The 19494-nt window shown below is 43.7% G+C and overlaps 1 protein-coding gene across 2 annotated transcripts in view; it reads right to left on the bottom strand.

The window, feature by feature from the left end:
- The window catches only part of LOC145344932 (exocyst complex component 6B), a 595965-nt gene that overhangs the window by 511522 nt on the left and 64949 nt on the right, over positions 1-19494 (bottom strand). For both annotated transcript variants that reach the window (XM_080192414.1, XM_080192326.1), the window contains exons 2-4: positions 14937-15102; positions 13522-13569; positions 11171-11261 (exon numbers count right to left, since the gene is read on the bottom strand). In XM_080192414.1, coding sequence (XP_080048540.1) covers positions 11171-11261; positions 13522-13569; positions 14937-15102 — 305 coding nt within the window. The remainder of the gene's footprint in view (positions 1-11170; positions 11262-13521; positions 13570-14936; positions 15103-19494) is intronic.

Consider the following 19494-nt stretch of genomic DNA (forward strand, 5'->3'; position numbering starts at 1 on the left):
GAGGTGTTGAGCGAGAACTCAAATGCAAAGGCCAGCGTGGGATATTGAACGGAAAGGACAAATTGCATTAGTACTTTGCCTTATAAATCAATCAGAAACATCCCAAATTACTGCACAGAAACACAGCTCCGTAACCAGAGAGGGAAATACTGCAGCCCATTTACACTCATTAAGATCCCACAGTGATACAATGCCCAGTTGCTGGTTATGTAGTTCAAAGGAAGAACTTGGGCCCGGACATCCTGCTCTTCCAATATTGTCACAGATCTTTTACTTGAACTGTCTGGACAGGGGGTTTAAAGTTGCATGTGAAGGCTGGTTACAGAATCATAGAGGTTTACAGCATGGAAGCAAGCCCTTCAGCCCAACTTGTCCATGCCGCCCATTTTTTTAAAAACCCGTAAGCTAATCCCAATTGCCCACATTTGGCCCATATCCCTCTATATCCTTCTTAGCCATGTAACTGTCTAAATGCTTTTTAAAAGACAAAATTGTACCCGCCTCTACTATGACCTCTGGCAGCTTGTTCCAGACACTCACCATCCTCTGTGTGAAAAAATTACCCCTCTGGACACTTTTGTATCTCTCCCCTTAAACCTACGCCCTCTAGTTTTAGACTCCCCTACCTTTGGGAAAAGATATTGACTATCGAGCTGATCTGTGCCCTCATTATTTTATAGACCTCATAAGATCACCCCTCAAGCCTATGCTCCAGAGTCTATCCAGCCACTGCTTAACTCAGTCCATCAAGTCCCGGTAGCATCCTAGTAAATCTTTTCTGTACTCTTTCTAGTTTAATAGTATCCTTTCTTTAATAGGGTGACCAGAATTGCACACAGTATTTCAAGTGTGACCTTACCAATGTCTTGTACAACTTCAACAAGACATCCCAACTCCGGTATTCAATGTTCTGACCGATGAAACCAAGCATGCTGAATGCCTTCTTAACCACTCTGTCCACCTGTGACTCCACTTTCAAGGAGCTATGAACATGCACCCCTAGGTCTCTTTGCTCTGTAACTCTCCCCAACGCCTGACCATTAACTGAGTAAGTCCGGCCCTGGTTCAATCTACCAAAATGCATCACCTCGCATTTGTAAAATGCAACTTCATCTGCCATTTGTCAGCCCAGTGGTCCAGTTGCTCAAGATCCCGTTGCAATTGGAGATAGCATTCTTCACTGTCCATTATGCCACCAATCTTAGTGTCATCTGCAAACTTACTAACCATGCCTCCTTTATTCCCATCAAAATCATTACTATAAATGACAAATAACAGGGGACCCAGCACTGGTTCCTCAGACAGAATCTTTACAGTGCAGGAGGAGGCCATTCAGCCATCGAGTCTACACTGGCTCTCTATCTAAAAGAGCATTCTACTTAAAACCACTCCCCTGTCTTATTCCCATAAGCTTTCAGATGACAATCAAAGCAGCTCATTCCAGACATCAACCACCCTATGGTTGAAAAGACTTTTCCTCACATCACTCCTACTCCTTTTGCCCATTTTTGGAATCTGTGCCCTCTAGTTCTTGATGGACAGTTGCAGCACTCTTGTGGGCATCAAAAACAACTCGCCTTTAACACAAAGAAATGTATTACTTCACAGAAGTGTAACCAGTACAGCACTGGATAATCTGCTCAAATCCAAAATTGAGGCCTTTGATTCTGCAGTTCACAGAATCTCTACAGTCAGAACAAGGCCGTTCAGCCCATCAAGTCTGCACAGACCCAATTCCCATAACCCCATTTATTTACCCTGCTAATTGTCCTGACACTAAGGGACAATTTACAAAGAACAACCCAGCACGGGAAACAGGCCCTTCGGCCCAACGAGCCTGACAGCATGGACAATCAACCTGATCCACACATCTTTTGTTTATTTTTGTTTTCAATTCTTTAATGGGACTTGGGCGTTGCTGGCAAGACCAGCATTGGTTACGCATCCTTAATTGCCCTTGATATAAGTGGTCAGCAGGCGGTTGAGGGTCAGCCACCTTCCTGCGGCTCTGGAGTCGTGTGTAGATTAGACAAAGTAAGAATGACAGAGTTTCCCCCTTAAAGCACATTAATGAAGCAGAAAAGTTCAGAGTCCACTTGCTAACCAATCAGATTCTCTTCTCATAGAGCACAAATTGTTATTTTCCTCTATTATGGGTATTCTTATGAAGTCTCCTCCTGGGTGCAAAAAGAAAAGCTTTGATATGTCCCTTCTCTTCAGCAATATTCAAATGGGTTTTCCTGACAATTAGAACATAGAACATAGAACATTACAGCGCAGAACAGGCCCTTCGGCCCACGATGTTGCGCCGACCAGTTTAAAAAAAAACAACACCAATGACCCACTAACCTAAACCAATCCCTTTTCGTCCATAAACCTGTCCACAGACCTCTTAAACGCCCCCAAACTAGGCGCATCTACAACTGCAGCAGGCAGGGCATTCCAATCCCTCACCACCCTCTGGGTAAAGAACCTACCCCTGACATCTGTCCTATAACTACCCCCCCTTAGTTTAAAGCCATGCCCCCTTGTGCTAGATTCTTCCATCAGAGGAAAAAGGCTATCACTATCCACCCTATCTAAACCTCTAATCATCTTATATGTTTCAATAAGATCCCCTCTTAGCCGCCTTCTTTCCAGCGAAAACAACCCCAAATCCCTCAGCCTCTCCTCATAGGATCTCCCCTCCATACCAGGCAACATCCTAGTAAACCTCCTCTGCACCCTCTCCAAAGCCTCCACATCCTTCCTGTAATGTGGGGACCAGAACTGCACACAATACTCCAAGTGCGGCCGCACCAGAGTTGTGTACAGTTGCAACATAACGCTACGACTCCTAAATTCAATCCCCCTACCAATAAACGCCAAGACACTGTATGCCTTCTTAACAACCTTATCTACTTGATTCCCAACTTTCAGGGATCTATGTACACATACACCTAGATCCCTCTGCTCCTCCACACTATTCAAAGTCTTCCCGTTAGCCCTATACTCAACACATCTGTTATTCCTACCAAAGTGAATTATCTCACATTTCTCTGCATTAAACTCCATCCGCCACCTCTCGGCCCAGCTCTGCAACCTGTCTAAGTCTTCCTGCAAACTATGACACCCTTCCTCACTATCTACCACACCTCCGACTTTGGTGTCATCAGCAAATTTACTGATCCACCCAACTATACCCTCATCCAGATCATTAATAAAAATCACAAACAGCAGTGGCCCCAACACAGATCCCTGAGGCACACCACTTGTAACCGAACTCCATGATGAATATTTACCGTCAACCACTACCCTCTGTCTCCTATCCGCTAGCCAATTCCTAATCCAGTTCCCTAGATCACCCCCAATCCCATACATCTGCATTTTGTGCAGAAACCTACCATGGTGAACCTTATCAAACGCCTTACTAAAATCCATATACACCACGTCCACTGCCTTACCCCCATCCACCTCTTTGGTCACTTTCTCAAAAAGCTCAATAAGGTTAGTAAGGCACGACCTACCCGCCACAAAACCATGCTGACTATCTCCAATCAACTCATTACTCTCCAAATAACTATAAATCCTATCCCTAATAATTTTTTCCAAAACCTTGCCCACAACAGAAGTGAGACTCACCGGTCTATAATTCCCGGGGAAGTCTCTGTTCCCCTTCTTAAACAATGGGACAACATTCGCTAACCTCCAATCATCTGGTACTATACCAGAGGCCAACGACGACCTGAAGATCAGAGCCAGAGGCTCTGCAATCACTTCTCTTGCCTCCCAGAGAATCCTGGGGTAAATCCCATCCGGACCAGGGGACTTATCTATTTTCAGACCCTCCAGAATATCCAGCACATCCTCCTTATCAACTGTAACACTGTCAATTCTACTCCCCTGCAACCCAGTGTCCTCCTCAGCTATATCCATGTCCCCCTGCGTGAACACCGAAGAGAAATATTGGTTCAATGCTTCACCAATCTCCTCCGGTTCCACACATAACTTCCCTCTGCCGTCTATAACTGGCCCTAACCTTGCCCTAACCAACCTTCTGTTCTTGACATACCTATAGAACGCCTTAGGATTCTCCTTAACCCTATCAGCCAAAGTCTTCTCGTGTCCTCTTTTAGCCCTCCTTAGCTCGCTCTTCAACTCCCTCCTAGCCAATCGAAAGCTCTCTAGTGCACTATCCGAGTGCTCACGTCTCATCCGAACATAAGCCTCCTTTTTCTTTTTAACCAACGAATCAACTTTTTTGGTGCACCACGGTTCCCTAGCCTTACCAATTCCACCTTGCCTGACAGGGACATACCTATCACAGACTCGCAGTAGCTGCTCCTTGAAAAAACTCCACATTTCGGACGTTCCCAATCCCTGTAATCTCCTAGTCCAACCTATGTTTCCTAATTCTCCCCTAATAGCCTCATAATTACCCTTCCCCCAGCTAAAACCACTGGCCCGAGGTTCATGCCTATCCCTTTCCATCACTAAGGTGAACGTAACCGAATTGTGGTCACTATCACCAAAATGCACACCAACTTCCAAATCCAACACCTGATCTGGCTCATTTCCCAGCACCAAATCCAATATAGCCTCACCTCTAGTTGGCCTATCTACATACTGAGTCAAAAAACCTTCCTGCACACTTTGCACAAAAACTGACCCCTCTAACGAGCTAGAGCTATAACAATTCCAATCAATATTAGTAAAGTTAAAATCCCCCATAACAATTACCCTATTACTTTCACTCCTAACCAGGATCGTCTCCGCAATCCTTTCCTCAACCTCTCTAGAACTTTTAGGAGATCTATAAAAGACTCCCAACAGGGTGACCTCTCCTCTCCTATTTCTAATCTCTAATTGGTGATAGTTTTATGGTCACCATCACTGAGACTAGCTTGCTGCCGTGGTGAGATTCGAAACCACATCCCCCAAGGACTAACCTGGGCTCATGGATTACTAAACAAGTGACAGTACCACTACATCGCCATTTCCCCCTTATGATACCAACAGGCACTACTCACTTTGAGCTAGAGTTTAGTAAGTTTACAGCAACAATTCAGAGATTCCACAAGACTGATACAAGATGGAAATTCTCTTTCTGGCTCTTGAGACTCCGCTATGTCTTGATTTTAAAATTTATCCTAGTTTTCAAATCTTTCATTACCTCAACCTCCTCCCTATTTCTGCGATCTCCTTTTGTCCCACATCTCTCTGAGGTCTGGTCTCTTGTGCATTCCCAATTTGCATCATTCTCACCAAATGATGGTTGCACCTTTAGTTGCCAAAGTCACAAGCTGTGGAATTCCCATGGTAAACTTTTCTGTCTCTTGTTTCTATTTTAAGACTCTCCTTAAAGCCTACATCTTTGACTTGACCTAATATCTCATCATGTAACTTGGTTAACATATTCTGTTATAACATTCCTGTAATATATCTTGAGGTTTTCTATGTTGAAGGTGGTTTATAAATACAAGGTGTTGCTTGAATAACTATCGATCTTTGCCTCTCGTTACTCTAGTACTCACAATCTCATCCTCGTATCCTCAAGATGGTGAAATCAACTGATTCTGCTTCAGATTCTATGCACTTTCACCTTTCCCCACGATCTAGAACCCTTCAAAACACTAATCTGCATCACTTAGCACTGTCACAGAGCAGCAGTGGCACACAGGCACAGTGTGGAGGGTGATAGCCTGTCAGGGGGGATACCAGCAGTAGCCAGGCCTGTGGCGCCACACCTCAGTCTGCTGTAAACCAGGGGTGGGCAAAGGGCAAGCGAGTTGTAGTAATTGGGGACTCGCTAGTTAGAGGCACAGACAAGCGTTTCTGTAGCCGCAAACGAGACTCCAAGATGGTGTGTTGCCTCCCTGGTGCCAGGGTCAAGGACGTCTCTGAGCGGTGCTGGACATTCTTAAGGGGGAGGGTGAGCAAGTTTTGGCAAAGGAGAATCCAAAGAGCTTCTACAAATACATAAAGGCCAAAAGAGTAACCAGGGAGAGAGTAGGACCTCTTAAGGATCAATAAGGTCATCTATGTGTGGATTCACAAGAGATGAGTGAGATCCTAAATAAATATTTCTCAACAGTATTTACCACTGAGAAAAGCATGGATGTTAAGGAACTTGGGGAAACAAATAGTGATGTCTTGAGGAGTGTACATATTACAGAGGAGGTGCTGGAAGTCCTAAAGCACATGAAGGTAGGTAAATCCCCAGGACCTAATGAAGTGTATCCCAGGACATTGTGGAAGGCTAGGGAGGAAATTGTGGGTTCCCCAGCTGAGATATTTGAATCATCATTAGTCACGGGTGAGGTGCCTGAAGATTGAAGGATGGCAAATGTTGTGCCTTTGTTTAAAGAGGGCTGCAGGAAAAAGCTTGGGAACTCCAGGCCAGTGAGCCTTACATCTGCGGTGGCTAAGTTATTGGAAGGTATTTTGAGAGACAGGATCTACAGGCATTTAGAGACGCAAGGACTGATTAGGAACAGTCAGCATGGCTTTGTGAGTGGAAAATCATGTCTCAAATTTCGTTGAGTTTTTTGAAGGGGTAACCAAGAAGGTAGATGAGGGCAGTGCAGTTGATATTGTCTACATGGACTTTAACAAAGTATTGCATGGTAGGTTGCTGCATAAGGTTAAATCTCACGGGATCCAGGGTGAGGTAGCTAAACGGATACAAAATTGGCTTGATGACAGAAGCCAGAGGGTGATTGTAGAAGGTTGTTTTTCAAATTGGAGAACTGTGACCAGCAAGATTAGTGGCAGCATGGACAGTGACAAAGGTTATCTCAGATTGCAGTGGATCTTGATCAATTGGGCCAGTGGGTGGTCGAATGGCAGATGGAGCTTAATTTAGATAAATGCAAGATGATGTATTTTGGTGGAATGAACCAGGGCAGGACTTACTCAGTTAATGGTAACAAAGAGATTTAGGGGTACATGTTCATACCTCCTTGAAAGTGGAGTCACAGGTGGACAGAATGGTGAAGAGGGCATTCAGAATGCTTGGTTTCATTGGCCAGAAGTTGGTACATCTTGTTGAAGTTATACAAGACATTGGTAAGGCTACACTTGGAATAATGTGTGCAGTTCTGGTCACCCTATTATAGAAAGGATATTATTAAACTAGAATCGGTGACTTGGGCGGAAAGATAGCAGATGGATTTTAATTTGCCCAAATGTGAGGTAATGCATTTTGGAAGGTCTAATACAGATTGGAAATATACAGTAAATGGCAGACCCTTAAGAATATTGATAGGCAAAGGGATCTGGATGTACAGGTACATAGTCACTGTAAACGGCAATGCAGGTGGAGAAGGTAGTAAAGAAGGCATACAGAATGCTTGCCTTCATCGGCTGGGGCACTGAGTTTAAGTCATGTTGACGCTTTATAGGACGTTAGGCCACAATTGGAATATTGTGTTCAATTCTGGTCGCCTCATTATCAGAAGGATGTGGAGGCTTTGAAGAGGGTACAGAAAAGATTTACGAGGATGTTGCATGGTATGGGGGGCATTAGTTATGAGATGTTGGAGAAACTTGGTTTGTTCTCATTGGAACATCAGAGGTTGAGGGGAGACCTGATAGAAGTCTGCAAGATTATGAGAGGCATGGACAGAGCGGACAGTCAGAAGCTCTTTCCCAGGGTGGAAGAGTCAATAACTAGGGGGAACAGGTCTAAGGTGCAAGGGGCAAAGTTTAAATGAGATGTACAAGGCAGGTTTTTTTACACAGAGAGTTTTGGGTGCCTGGAACTTGTTGCTGGGGGGAGTAGTGGAAGCGGATACAGTAGTGACTTGTAAGGGACATCTTGACAAAGACATGAATAAGATGAGAATAGAGGGATATGGTCCCCAGAAAAGTAGGGGATTTAGTTAAGTCAGGCAGCATGGTCGGTGCAAGCTTGGAGGGCCAAAGGACCTGTTCCTGTTTTCTTTGTTTAAAAAAGAGTGGAGAAGAGATTTACTAGGATGCTACCGGGACTTGATGGTTTAAGTTATGAGGAGAGGCTCGATAGACTGACTTTTTTCTCTGGAGCGCAGAAGGCTGAGGGGTGATCTTACAGATGTCTATAAAATAGTGAGGGGCATAGATCAGTTAGATAGTCAATATCTTTTCCCAAAGGTAGGGGAGTCTAAAACTAGACAGCATAGGTTTAAGGTGAGAGGGGAGAGATACAAAAGGGTCCTGAGGAACGGAGGCTGGCGAGTGTCTGGAATAAGCTGCCAGAAGTAGTAGTAGAGGTGGGTACAATTTTGTCTTTTAGAAAGCATTTAGACAGTTACTGGGGTATAGAGTGATACGGGCCAAATGTGGGCAATTGGGACTAGGTTAGTGGTTTTAAAAAAGGGCAGCATAGACAAGTTGGGCCGAAGTGCCTGTTTCCATGCTTTGAACCTCTATGACTCTATGACCACTGTTACAGAATAGAGATAGTTTTAAGGAAGTTATATTTTTATTTGTGGGTATTAGGAATAAGATATGGTTTTAAGTTTAAGCTTTAGGCTAAGGCTTAATTTATATTTCTGCAGGTTTAGTTTCACTTTAAAAAATGCCTTTGTTTTAATGAGGTTTTACAACTCTAAAGCAAACACAGGGTATAAAGTACTGTGGTTTTGCTAAGGAATGGTAGATGGAGTTTAATTCAGATAAATGTGAGGTGGTGCATTTTGGTAAGACAAACCAGGGCAGAACTTACACAGTTAATGGTAGCATCCTGGGGATGTTACTGAACGCTATAGGTGCAGGTACAGTTCCCTGAAAGTGGAGTCACAGGCAGGCAGAGTGGTGAAGAAGCGACAGAGAATTGCGTACAGGGGTTGGGACATTATGTTACAAATTTTCAAGACATTAAGGCCACATTTGCAGTACTGTGTACAATTCTGGTCACCCTGCTATAGGAAGGATGTTATTAAACTGGAAAGGGTGCAAAAATGTTTTACAAGGATGTTACAGGGAGTGGAAGGTTTGCGTTATGAGGAAAGGTTGGACAGGCCGAGATCTTTTTTTCTTGGAGCACTGGAGGATGAGGAGTGACCATACAGAAGCTCATAAAATCATGAAGGATATAGACAAGGTGAATAGACAAGGTTTATTCCCTAGGGTAGGGGAGTCCAAAACTAGAGGGCATAGGTTTAAGGTGACAAGGGAACAATTTAAAAGGGACCTGAGGGATAGCTTTTTCACACAGAGGGTGGTGCATATATGGAATGAGCTGCCAAAGGAGGTGGTAGGGGTGGGATCAGTTACAACATTTAAAAGACACAGAAAGGAGAAGTTCAGAGGGATATAGGGCAAATGTAGGCAAATGGGACTACTTCAATTCAGGATATATAAGTTGGGACGAAGGGCCTGTTTCCCTGCTGTACATATTTCTATGACTCAATGACTTCCCAAAGTAATCCAGCTTTTCTTTTCAAACATTGCAGGTCTCCTGCATTAGGCTCACGATCATAGCATCATAGAGCACAGAAGGTGAGCGGCAGGGTGGCACAGTGGTTAGCACTGCTGCCTACAGTGTCAGGGTCCCAGGTTCAGTTCTGGCTCGGGTTACTGTCTGTGTAGAGTTTGTACATTCTCCCCATGTCTGCGTGAGTTTCCTCCGGGTGCTCCGGTTTTCTCCCACAGTCCAAAGATGTACAGGTTATGTTGATTGGCCATGCTAAATTGACCCTGGTGTGAGGGGATAAGCAGAGTAAATACGTGTGATTACGGGAATAGGGCACGTGGTTCGTGCAGACTTGATGGGCTGAATGGCCTCCTGTGCTGTATGAATTCTACGAAGGCGGTTATTTGACCCTTCATGCCTTTTGTTGGCTCTCTTTGAAAGGGCAACCCAATTAGCCCCACTTGCCTACTCTTGCCCTGCAGATTTTTCCAGTTTAATTATACTTGTAATTCCCTTTTGAAAGTTTCCAATGGCTCAGCTTCCACTATCCTTTCACGTAGTGCATTCCAAGCTGTAGCTAGATTCGTAAAGATTTCTTCTGCCCACTGGTGTCTTTTTGAGAATTATCTTAAAGATATCTGCCAATCTCCAGTCCTCTGGCACCGCTTCTATATGTGGGTATGCTGGCATTGGACTGGCGTAAACACAGTAAAAAGTCTGACAACACCAGGTTTTAGTCCAACCTATTTATTTGATAATATACTCTCAAGCTTTCGAGGGACACCCTCTTCGTCAGGTGAATGGAGAGTTCTGGCCTCAGACAGAGCATATAAAGCACAGACAGTTTAGAGATTACTGATTAGAATGCGAATCTTTACACCTAACCTGCTGTTCAAGACCTGAAGTGGCTGATAATGTGAGTGGAAGGAGCACTGATCACAGTTTAAAGAGATGTGTATTGTCTCCAGACAGTACAGTAAGTGAGGTTTTGCAAACCCAGGCAAGTCACGGGGGTTACAGATAGTGCGACATGAACCCAAGATCCCTGTTGAGACCGTCCTCATGTGTGCGGAACAGTTCCGCACACATGAGGACGGTCTCAACAGGGATCTTGGGTTCATGTCGCACTATCTGTAACCCCCGTGACTTGCCTGGGTTTGCAAAACCTCACTTACTGTACTGTCTGGAGACAATACACATCTCTTTAAACTGTGATCAGTGCTCCTTCCACTCACATTATCAGCCACTTCAGGTCTTGAACAGCAGGTTAGGTGTAAAGATTCGCATTCTAATCAGTAATCTCTAAACTGTCTGTGCTTTATATGCTCTGTCTGAGGCCAGAACTCTCCATTCACCTGACGAAGAGGGTGTCCCTCGAAAGCTTGTGAGTGTATTATCAAATAAATAGGTTGGACTAAAACCTGGTGTTGTCAGACTTTTTACCGCTTCTATATCCAAGGAAGAATTATTCTCTCCTGGAATGGGACTGTCTGAAGGTGACAGTTGGAGGCTGAATCAGTAGCTACCTGGAAGAAGACTGATGGAAGTGTGCACTGATATTTTTGGGATACGGTAATTGCCAGGTGGTAGCTATTCACTTGGAGGCAGGCAATGGTCTTTCCCGTTGCTCTACATTTCAACGTTGGTGAATTCCACTCCAACTTGCTTCAGATTGTCTGTTTTCTCTCTTCATATTTCACTGGTTCAACACTATACTACCAATTCGAGACATGACAATCAACACCAAACCCATTACCTCCAGCAGAAATCTCGCCTCTCATAACTGTATCGTACCTGGTAAACATAGCGTCAGTTGGTCCACTGTGGCTGCTATGTTCCTTTGCTGAGAGCGACATTTCTTCAGTTCTTCCATTTCGGTAAGTAACTATCAAATGGTGAAAAGAAACAAATTTAATGACTAAATTTTCGCGATCCCCAGTCAGTCGGTTTTGACATGTTCGCTAGCCAAGCAGTCTCAGTTTATTCTTAATCTCACAGATTCTCACCAACTCCTTTTAGCTCAGTACGTCATCCAAGGGTCCAGAGGGGAAATTTTTTCACTCAGAGGTTGGAATGTGCCTGGAACAAGCTGCCAGGGGTGTGGTAGTGGCAGGTACAATTTTGTCGTTTAAAAAGCATTTAGACAGTTACATGGGTAAGATGGGTATAGAAGGATATGGGCGAAATGCAGGCAATTGGAACTGGTTTAGGGGTTTAAAAAAAAGGTTGCATGGACAAGTTGAGCCAAAGAATCTGTTTTGTGCTGTAATCCTCTGACTCTAAGTGACCACCATCCACATACAGGCCTCCATGGCCAACATGAACAGAACTGCCAACAAGCAAATGGCAGTGACATAACAGGCGAGCTTCACTGTCCCACTCTGATTTACATTTTGTCAGTGGCCATGCCAATAACAGCAATAACTGATGTTCTATTTACAAACATCCAGTAGTCACTACTGGCTCAGCTCAAGTCCAGCTGAATCTATGCAGATTGAACTGTCATCACTAGGTTACATGACTCACTGAATAACTCACAACCACTTGAAAGGTTTTGACCTTTTCTTTGAGTACATTTCCATATAGTTGAGAAATGTGGTAACTGGGTAAGCTGGGAGCTCAGCACAAGGCAGCTGGTTGATGATTTTCAAAAACATTTACAGTAGCACAAAAAATAGTAGGCTTATGTAAATAGTAGGCATTTATATTGCACCTTCAACAATCTTAGGGTACCCCAAATTGTTTTACAGGCAATCATAGAGTCATAGAGGTTTACAGCAATGTCAACTGCATTGCCCTCATCTACCTTCTTGGTTACCCTTCAAAAAAAATCAATTAAATTTGTGAGACATGACTTTCCACTCACAAAGCCATACTGATCGTCCCTAATCAGTCCTTGCCTCTCTAAATGCCTGTAGATCCTGTCTTTCAAAATACCTTCTAACAACTTACGTTAGGCTCACTGGCCTGTAGTTCCCAAGCTTTTCCCTGCAGCCCATCTTCAACAAAGGCACAACATTTGCCAACCTCCAATCTTCAAGTACATCACCTGTGGCTGTCGATGATTCAAATATCTCTGCTATGGGAACCGCAATTTCCTCCCTAGCCTCCCATAATGTCCTGGGATACATTTCATCAGGTCCCGGGGACGTATCTACTTTGGTGCACTTTAAAACTTCCACCACCTCCTTCTCTGTAATACATATACTCATCAAGACATTACTATTTTTCCCCAACTTCCCTAACATTTCTCAATAGTAAACACAGATGAAAAATATTCATTTAGGATCTCACCCATCTCCTGTGGATCTGCACACAAATGATCTTGCTAATCGTTAAGAGTCCCTATTCTCTCCCTAGGTATTCTTTTGCCCTTTATGTATGCTCTTTGGATTTTCCTTTGCTTTATCTGTCAAAGCAATCTCATGTCTCCCTTTTGCCATCCTGATTTCTCTCTTAACCCTACTCTGACACCCTCTATATTCTTCAAGGATCCCAGCTGTCTATGCATGCCATATGCCTCCTTTTTCTTCCTGTCAGGGCCTCAATAATTCCGAGTCATCCAGGGTTTCCTACTTTTACCAGCCTTTTCCTAAGAGGAATGTGCTTACCCTGAACCCTGGTTAACATACTTCTGAAAGCCTCCCACTTACTAGCCATCCCTATGCCTGCCAGCCATCTCCCCCCAGTCAACTTTAGAAAGTTCCTATCTAATACCACCAAAATTGGCCTTGTCCCAATTTAGAATTTTAACTTATGGGCCAGATCTATCATTCTCCATAGCAATCTTAAAACTAATGGAAATACGGTCACTGGCCCCAAACTAACACTTCTGTCACCTGCCCTTCCTTATTCCCCAAGAGGAGGTCAAGTTTTGCCCCCTCTTAGTCGGTCCATCCACATACTGAATGAGAAATTCCTCCTGAATACACTCAACAAATTTCTCTCCATCCAAGTCCCTAATACTATGGCTGTCCCAGTCAATGTTGGGAAACTTAATGTCCCTACTACCACCATCCTCAAATGGTACCACCCTCAAATGTCCCCCTCTATTACCACCAAATCAAGTAATTTGGAAATATAATAGCCTAATAGGTAGGAACAGCATGGGAAGAGATGAGACAAGATATTGGAGAAGTACTCACCTCCCTCCCCGATTCCTGCAGCTTGTTGTTGGTGTCTGTCACTTGAATCTGAAATAGAAAATAAAACATCTCCTTTTGAAAAATTCAAAAAATTAGTAAGTTAAAAATAATTGGTGCTAAAACAGTGAGGATCATCAGGATGAATACACGCTGCTACTTGGCTTTGGTACATTATGCCAACAGAGCTGCGACATTTTAAACCAGAAACACATTAATTTTGGATTAACATTGGCTCTGGGGAGAGAGTGAACAGTGGGATAGTTTTAGATAATACAGGGCTGTGGGGAGAGTGGTGGGCCAGGGGATTAGTCTGAGATTGACAGACGAACAGCAGGCAATGAATTGAAGAGTCAGCCCAAGTTCAGGTGATCGTCACATCTTAAAACCTGAACAAAGTGAACGCGACATAAAACATCTTTTCCATCACTAAGTGGAGTGAGGGATCCCAGGGTAAAAGGAGACTTCACTGTTACCTGTTGCCGAAGTGATGGCCTCGTAGTATTATCACTGGACTATTAATCCAGAAATTCATCTTATGTTCTAGTGACCCAGGTTTGAATCCTTCTGGCAGATGGTGGAATTTGAATTGAATAAAATATATTGGGAATTAAAAATCTGTTGATGACCATTGTGGATTGTCAGAAAAATCCACCTGGTTCACTACTGTACTTGGAAAGGAAATCTGCCATTCTTATCCGGTCTGGCAGAATGTGACTCCAGAGCCACAGCAATGTGGTTGACTCAACTGCCCTCCGAGGGCACGAGGGATAGACAATAAATGCTGGCCCGCCAGCGATGCCCATGTCCCACAAATGAATAAAAAAGTGTTAATTGACCAAAGCATCACATTTTTAAGAATCAGTTATCTCCTTGTATCAATTATTTCTGTTCAAAGTTACATTGGCATATGAAATAAAATCTGGTCATTTAGCCCAATTGTCTGCACTATCACAGGCCTTCATTTTGTCTTTGCCCTCCCACTACTGTTCAGAACCTATTACATCTCGAACTTTGCCCAGTTATGACGAAAGTTCACTGACCTAAAACATGAACTCGAGCATTTCCAGCATTTTCTGTTTTTATTTCAGATTTCCAGCTTTATTCTGCTTGATGAATGGGTCTGTGCTGGTGTTTGTATTTCACACGAGCCTCCTCCTATTCCAATCACCCAGTTGCACCCAGTCACAATGTCCCTCGATTTCCTTCACCCTCCTGTGTGCACCAGTGTGGCAGCAGGCTCCACATCCTCACGGCTCTGTGACGGCACCGGGAAAGAACAGGACGGGGCTCACAGTCATTTCATCCTTAGGCCCCACCAACATGGCTTAGACTCGGGGGGGCTCCCGGTATTGGCAGTAACCATTTTAGAGTGTGGCAGCGCTGTGACAAGATGAGGTAGGGGGCGCGTGACTTACCTTCAGCTTCTGTGCTTCTCCCCGCACTTTCAGCAACTCTGTGATGGAGTCAACAAATCCCTGGAAATGGAAGTTGCACATTTTCTCAATCTCTCGGTCATGGTTCCTGATCCGAGCCTCCAGCTTCTCCATGAAGCGCCAATGTTCCTCTCCATCATACACCGACCTGAAATGGGACAATTTAGCAGCACTTTAAAGCTTACAGCATTTGCACTCATCTAATTCTGGTCCCTTGAACCTCCTCGTTTTGAGTCCTCCACCATTACTGGCTGCGCCTTCAACTGCCTCCGCCCTTCACTCCTCTAACCTCTCAACCTTTCAGCCTTCAGGATGCTCCTTATAATCTACCTCTCTGAGCACCTGTCCAAATCTCTCCTTGCGTGGCTCGGTGTTAAAACTTTGTTTGATAATGTTACAGTGAAGCATCCAGGGGCTATGTTAAAGGCGCTACATTAATGCAAAGTGTGCTTACTGAAATGCCATTTAAATGGGCAATGCTCCAAATGGAAAGGAGACCCTCTCCCATCAAAAATCCAAAGAGGATTACAGAACAGGAGTCCCTTAGCTCACTATGTCATTGATTATTTTATAAAGTATTAACATTTGTTCCATGTGACAATACTGTGCCTTTAAAGAATGTATTTTATGTCATATTTCTGATGAAGGTTGTGTTTATACTTCTACTCCATTTAACAATGCCAAATTGTTTACTGCTGGCTGTCCTCGTATTTATTGCAGAAGGTTGATTGCTGCTAATTATTGGAGTGTTTTAATCTAGGTTAATGAATTATTGTTATGTTAGGGTCGCCCTCTGGGGATTTCAGAGTAGGATCTGATTAGGTTGATTGACAAGTAAATCATGTGTGTAGGTGGTGCTACATTTACAGGTGTCTCTCAGAATCTTGTCTAAAGGGGTTACAAGACTGGAGGGCTGGGAATTCGTGCAAGTCTGTGTGTCTTGCTAACTAATTCTTAAGAGGAATTTATATCTATGGGGATATTGGTTAAATCAGAACTAATAGAACAAGCGGCAGTTAAGAATCATACCTTGTCATGTTTAAGTATTCCAATTGGTAAAAGTTATACTAATTCTTTTTGTTATATTTTAAATAAATAAAGTTTAATAAAAGCTTTCTAGTGGGTCATTAGAATCACACCTGAAGCAGAACACCTTATACTCATACTACAAGTAAAGTGAAGTGGTCCAGTAAACTACACAGTGGTAAAGTTATTTACTGATGAGCACTGTCTGGGTAGAGCCAGTGATAGGAAATAATTCCCAGTAAAATATACATCTAAAAAGAACATGATCCATCAAGTTCATCTTCTACCATCCTGAAGTCACGTGAGTTGCTGATTCAGCAACCAAATTCAACTCATTAATCGAATGAATCTACAGCAAACTAAGACATGAAGTGAGGAAGCTTCAGTTGTGGAGTGCATTGGGAACCATAAGTGTAAAGTCACCCATTCCTCCCAAGCACATTACACTCAGGTTCCAACTTAATCAGGCATCACATCCCCAAATGTTATTTCCTAAAAAAAATCAAGGGAAAAGGAGAGTCTAAGTGAAGGAGGCACAGGCTGTCATAAACCAGGAAAGTTAAAGGTCCACTGAAATTTAAAGCTTCTTTATAGGTCAGGGAGAAGCTAGTGTCCAAGGCATCACAGAAAAGTTACGGCACAGAAGAGGCCATTGTGTCTGGGCCAGGAAGTGGACAGGATTTTTTTAATCATTCATGGGACACGGGTGTCGCTGTCTGGCCAGCTTTTATTGCCCATCCCTAACTGCCCTTGGATGGCTGTTGAGAGTCAACCACATTGCTGTGGCTCTGGTATCACATGTAGGCCAGACTGGGAAGGACAGCAGATTTCCTTCCCAAAAGGACATTTGCGAACCAAATGGGTTTTTATGACAATGGACAATGGTTTTATGGTCATCAGTAAATTCTTAAGCCCAGATTTTTTTATTGAATTCAAATCCTACTATCAGCCGTGGCAGGATTTGAACCTTGGTCCCCAGAAATTAGTTGAGTTTCTGGAGCAATAGTCTATCAATAATACCACTAGGCCATCACCTCTCCATGATTTGGAGCATGAAGGGAATCAGAGGTCAAGTGGAGTATGGCTGACAGGGAGATGGAGAGGGGGTGAGGGGTTGTCAAGCCTTGAGTTAGAAGTGGTTTTAATTGTAACTGTTTTCTGGGTAACTATTGATGTAACCCATCAGAACCATTCAAAGTTCACAATTTAAATCAAATTTTAAGATATTTCCCAATGGAGGGTATTTGTTCAGAGGAGGTTTGAATTTCTGGGCAATTGCTGTTAAGACCTTAACTGGGAACCTCTTAAGGGGATTCCTCAATGCACTTTTGAATCCCACAATGGGGAGCTCAGATGTTGTTTCCAATAATTCATTTTGAATTTACCCTCCTCCATCACCTACTTTAGAAATCAAATAGGTTCCTGCGATGGAAACACAGAGTCTACACTTAGAGGTTCCCATCTTACTGTGTCAACTGAAAAACAGCCAGCGCTCCAGACATTCTCTCTTCCATCAGGAAAAAGATACAAAAGTCTGAGGTCACATACCAACTGACTCAAGAACAGCTTCTTCCCTGCTGCCATCAGACTTTTGAATGGACATACCTTATATTGATCTTTCTCTTCACCCTAGCTATACTGTAACACTACATTCTGCATCCTCTTCTTTCTTTCTCTATGTACGGTATACTTTGTCTGTATAGGGCGCAAGAAACAATACTTTTCACTGTACACCAGTACATGTGACAATAATAAATGATAATAATCCCACTACCTACCTCTCCCCTTATAGCCATGTTTCAATCCCAAACTAATCCCCCTGCACACTTCTCCCTCCACAACCTCGTATTAATCCACAACTAATACTCATGCACAACTCTCTCCCCGTAGCCCTGTCCAAATTCCAAACTAATCCCACTGCGCCACTCTCTCCCCATAGTCCTGTATCAATCCCAAACTAACTTCACTGCCCCATTCTCTCCCCATAGCCCTGTATCAATCCCAAACTAATCCCACTCTCTCCCCACAGCCCTGTATCAATCCCAAACTAATTCCACTGCCCCACTCTCTCCCCATAGCCCTGTATCAATCCCAAACTAACTCCACTGCCCCACTCTCACCTCATAGCCCTGTATCAATCACAAGCTAATCCTAATGTCCATGGCTGATCATCCAACTCAACAGCCTTTATTAATTCAAAATGAATTCCACTGCCCCACTTTTTCCCCACATCCCACATTAATCCAGAATTAATCCCCATGCTCACCTCTCTCCCCATAACTTTGTATCAATCCAAAACTAACCCCATTGCCTTGAAGATTTATTCAATTTGCTCTTGGGTAGCGACCCAAGTTCAATTCCCAGCTTTGGGTCACTGTCTGTGTAGAGTCTGTGCGTTCTCCCCGTGTCTGCGTGGGTTTCCTCCGGGTGCTCCGGGTTCCTCCCGCATTCTGAAAGACGTGCTAGTTCAGTGCATTGGCCATGCTAAATTCTCCCTCGATGTACCCAAACAGACACCGGAGTGTGGCGACTAAGGGATTTTTACAGTAACTTCACTGCAGTGTTAATGTAAGCTCACTTGTGACACCAACAAATAAACTTTAAAAAGCAATCACCCATTAAGTTAAAAAGCTTCAAGCTTTAACCAGGGATCCCAAACTTAAAATAACTGGCCAAAATATTAGAGGAGCAATGTGGAGAGGTTTTTTCACACACACAAATATAGAAGATAGGAGCAGGAGGAAGCAACATGGCCCTTCGTGCCTACTCCATTGTCTCCCCATAGCCCTGTATTAATCCCAAATTCATTATGTTCTTGGCTGATCATGCAACTCAACAGCCTAATTTTACTTTCTCCCCATAACCTTTGATCCCATTGCTCCAAGTGCTATATCCAGCCACCTCTTGAATGCAGAACACAGGAGGTTTGTTACACATTCCCTGAGGTTTGGAACACCGGAAAGCGTGGTGAGAGCAGATTATATCAGGACTTTCAATGGGATCTGGATATGTATTTTTTTTTAAACTTATTCTTTCATGGGACATGGGTGTTGTTGGCAAGGTCAGCATTTCCATTGCCTATTGAACTGGACCGGCTTACTGGGCTATTTCAGAGGGCGGAGAAGAGTCAATCACATTGCCTAGTGGACCTAGTGTCACAGGTAGAATCCACAGAATCATTACAGTACAGGAGGCGGCCATTTGGTCCATCGAGTCTGCACCAACAACAATCCCACCCAGCCCTATTCCCGTAACACTACATATTTACCCTGCTAATCCCCTTGACACTGGGGTCAATTTAGCATAGCCAATCAACCTAACCGGCACATCTCTGCACTGGAGGAGGAAACCGGAGCACCCGGAGGAAACCCATGCAGACACGGGGAGAACGTGCAGATTCCACACAGACAGTGACCCAAGCTGGGAATCAGACCTGAGTCCATGGCACTATGAGGCAGAGTGCTAGCCACTGTACTGCCCTAAGATGAATAAACAGCAGCAGAATTGCAGCCAA

This window comes from Carcharhinus amblyrhynchos, chromosome 1 (genome assembly GCF_965287045.1).
Source record: "Carcharhinus amblyrhynchos chromosome 1, sCarAmb.v2.hapA, whole genome shotgun sequence".
NCBI classification, from domain to species: Eukaryota; Metazoa; Chordata; class Chondrichthyes; order Carcharhiniformes; family Carcharhinidae; genus Carcharhinus; species Carcharhinus amblyrhynchos.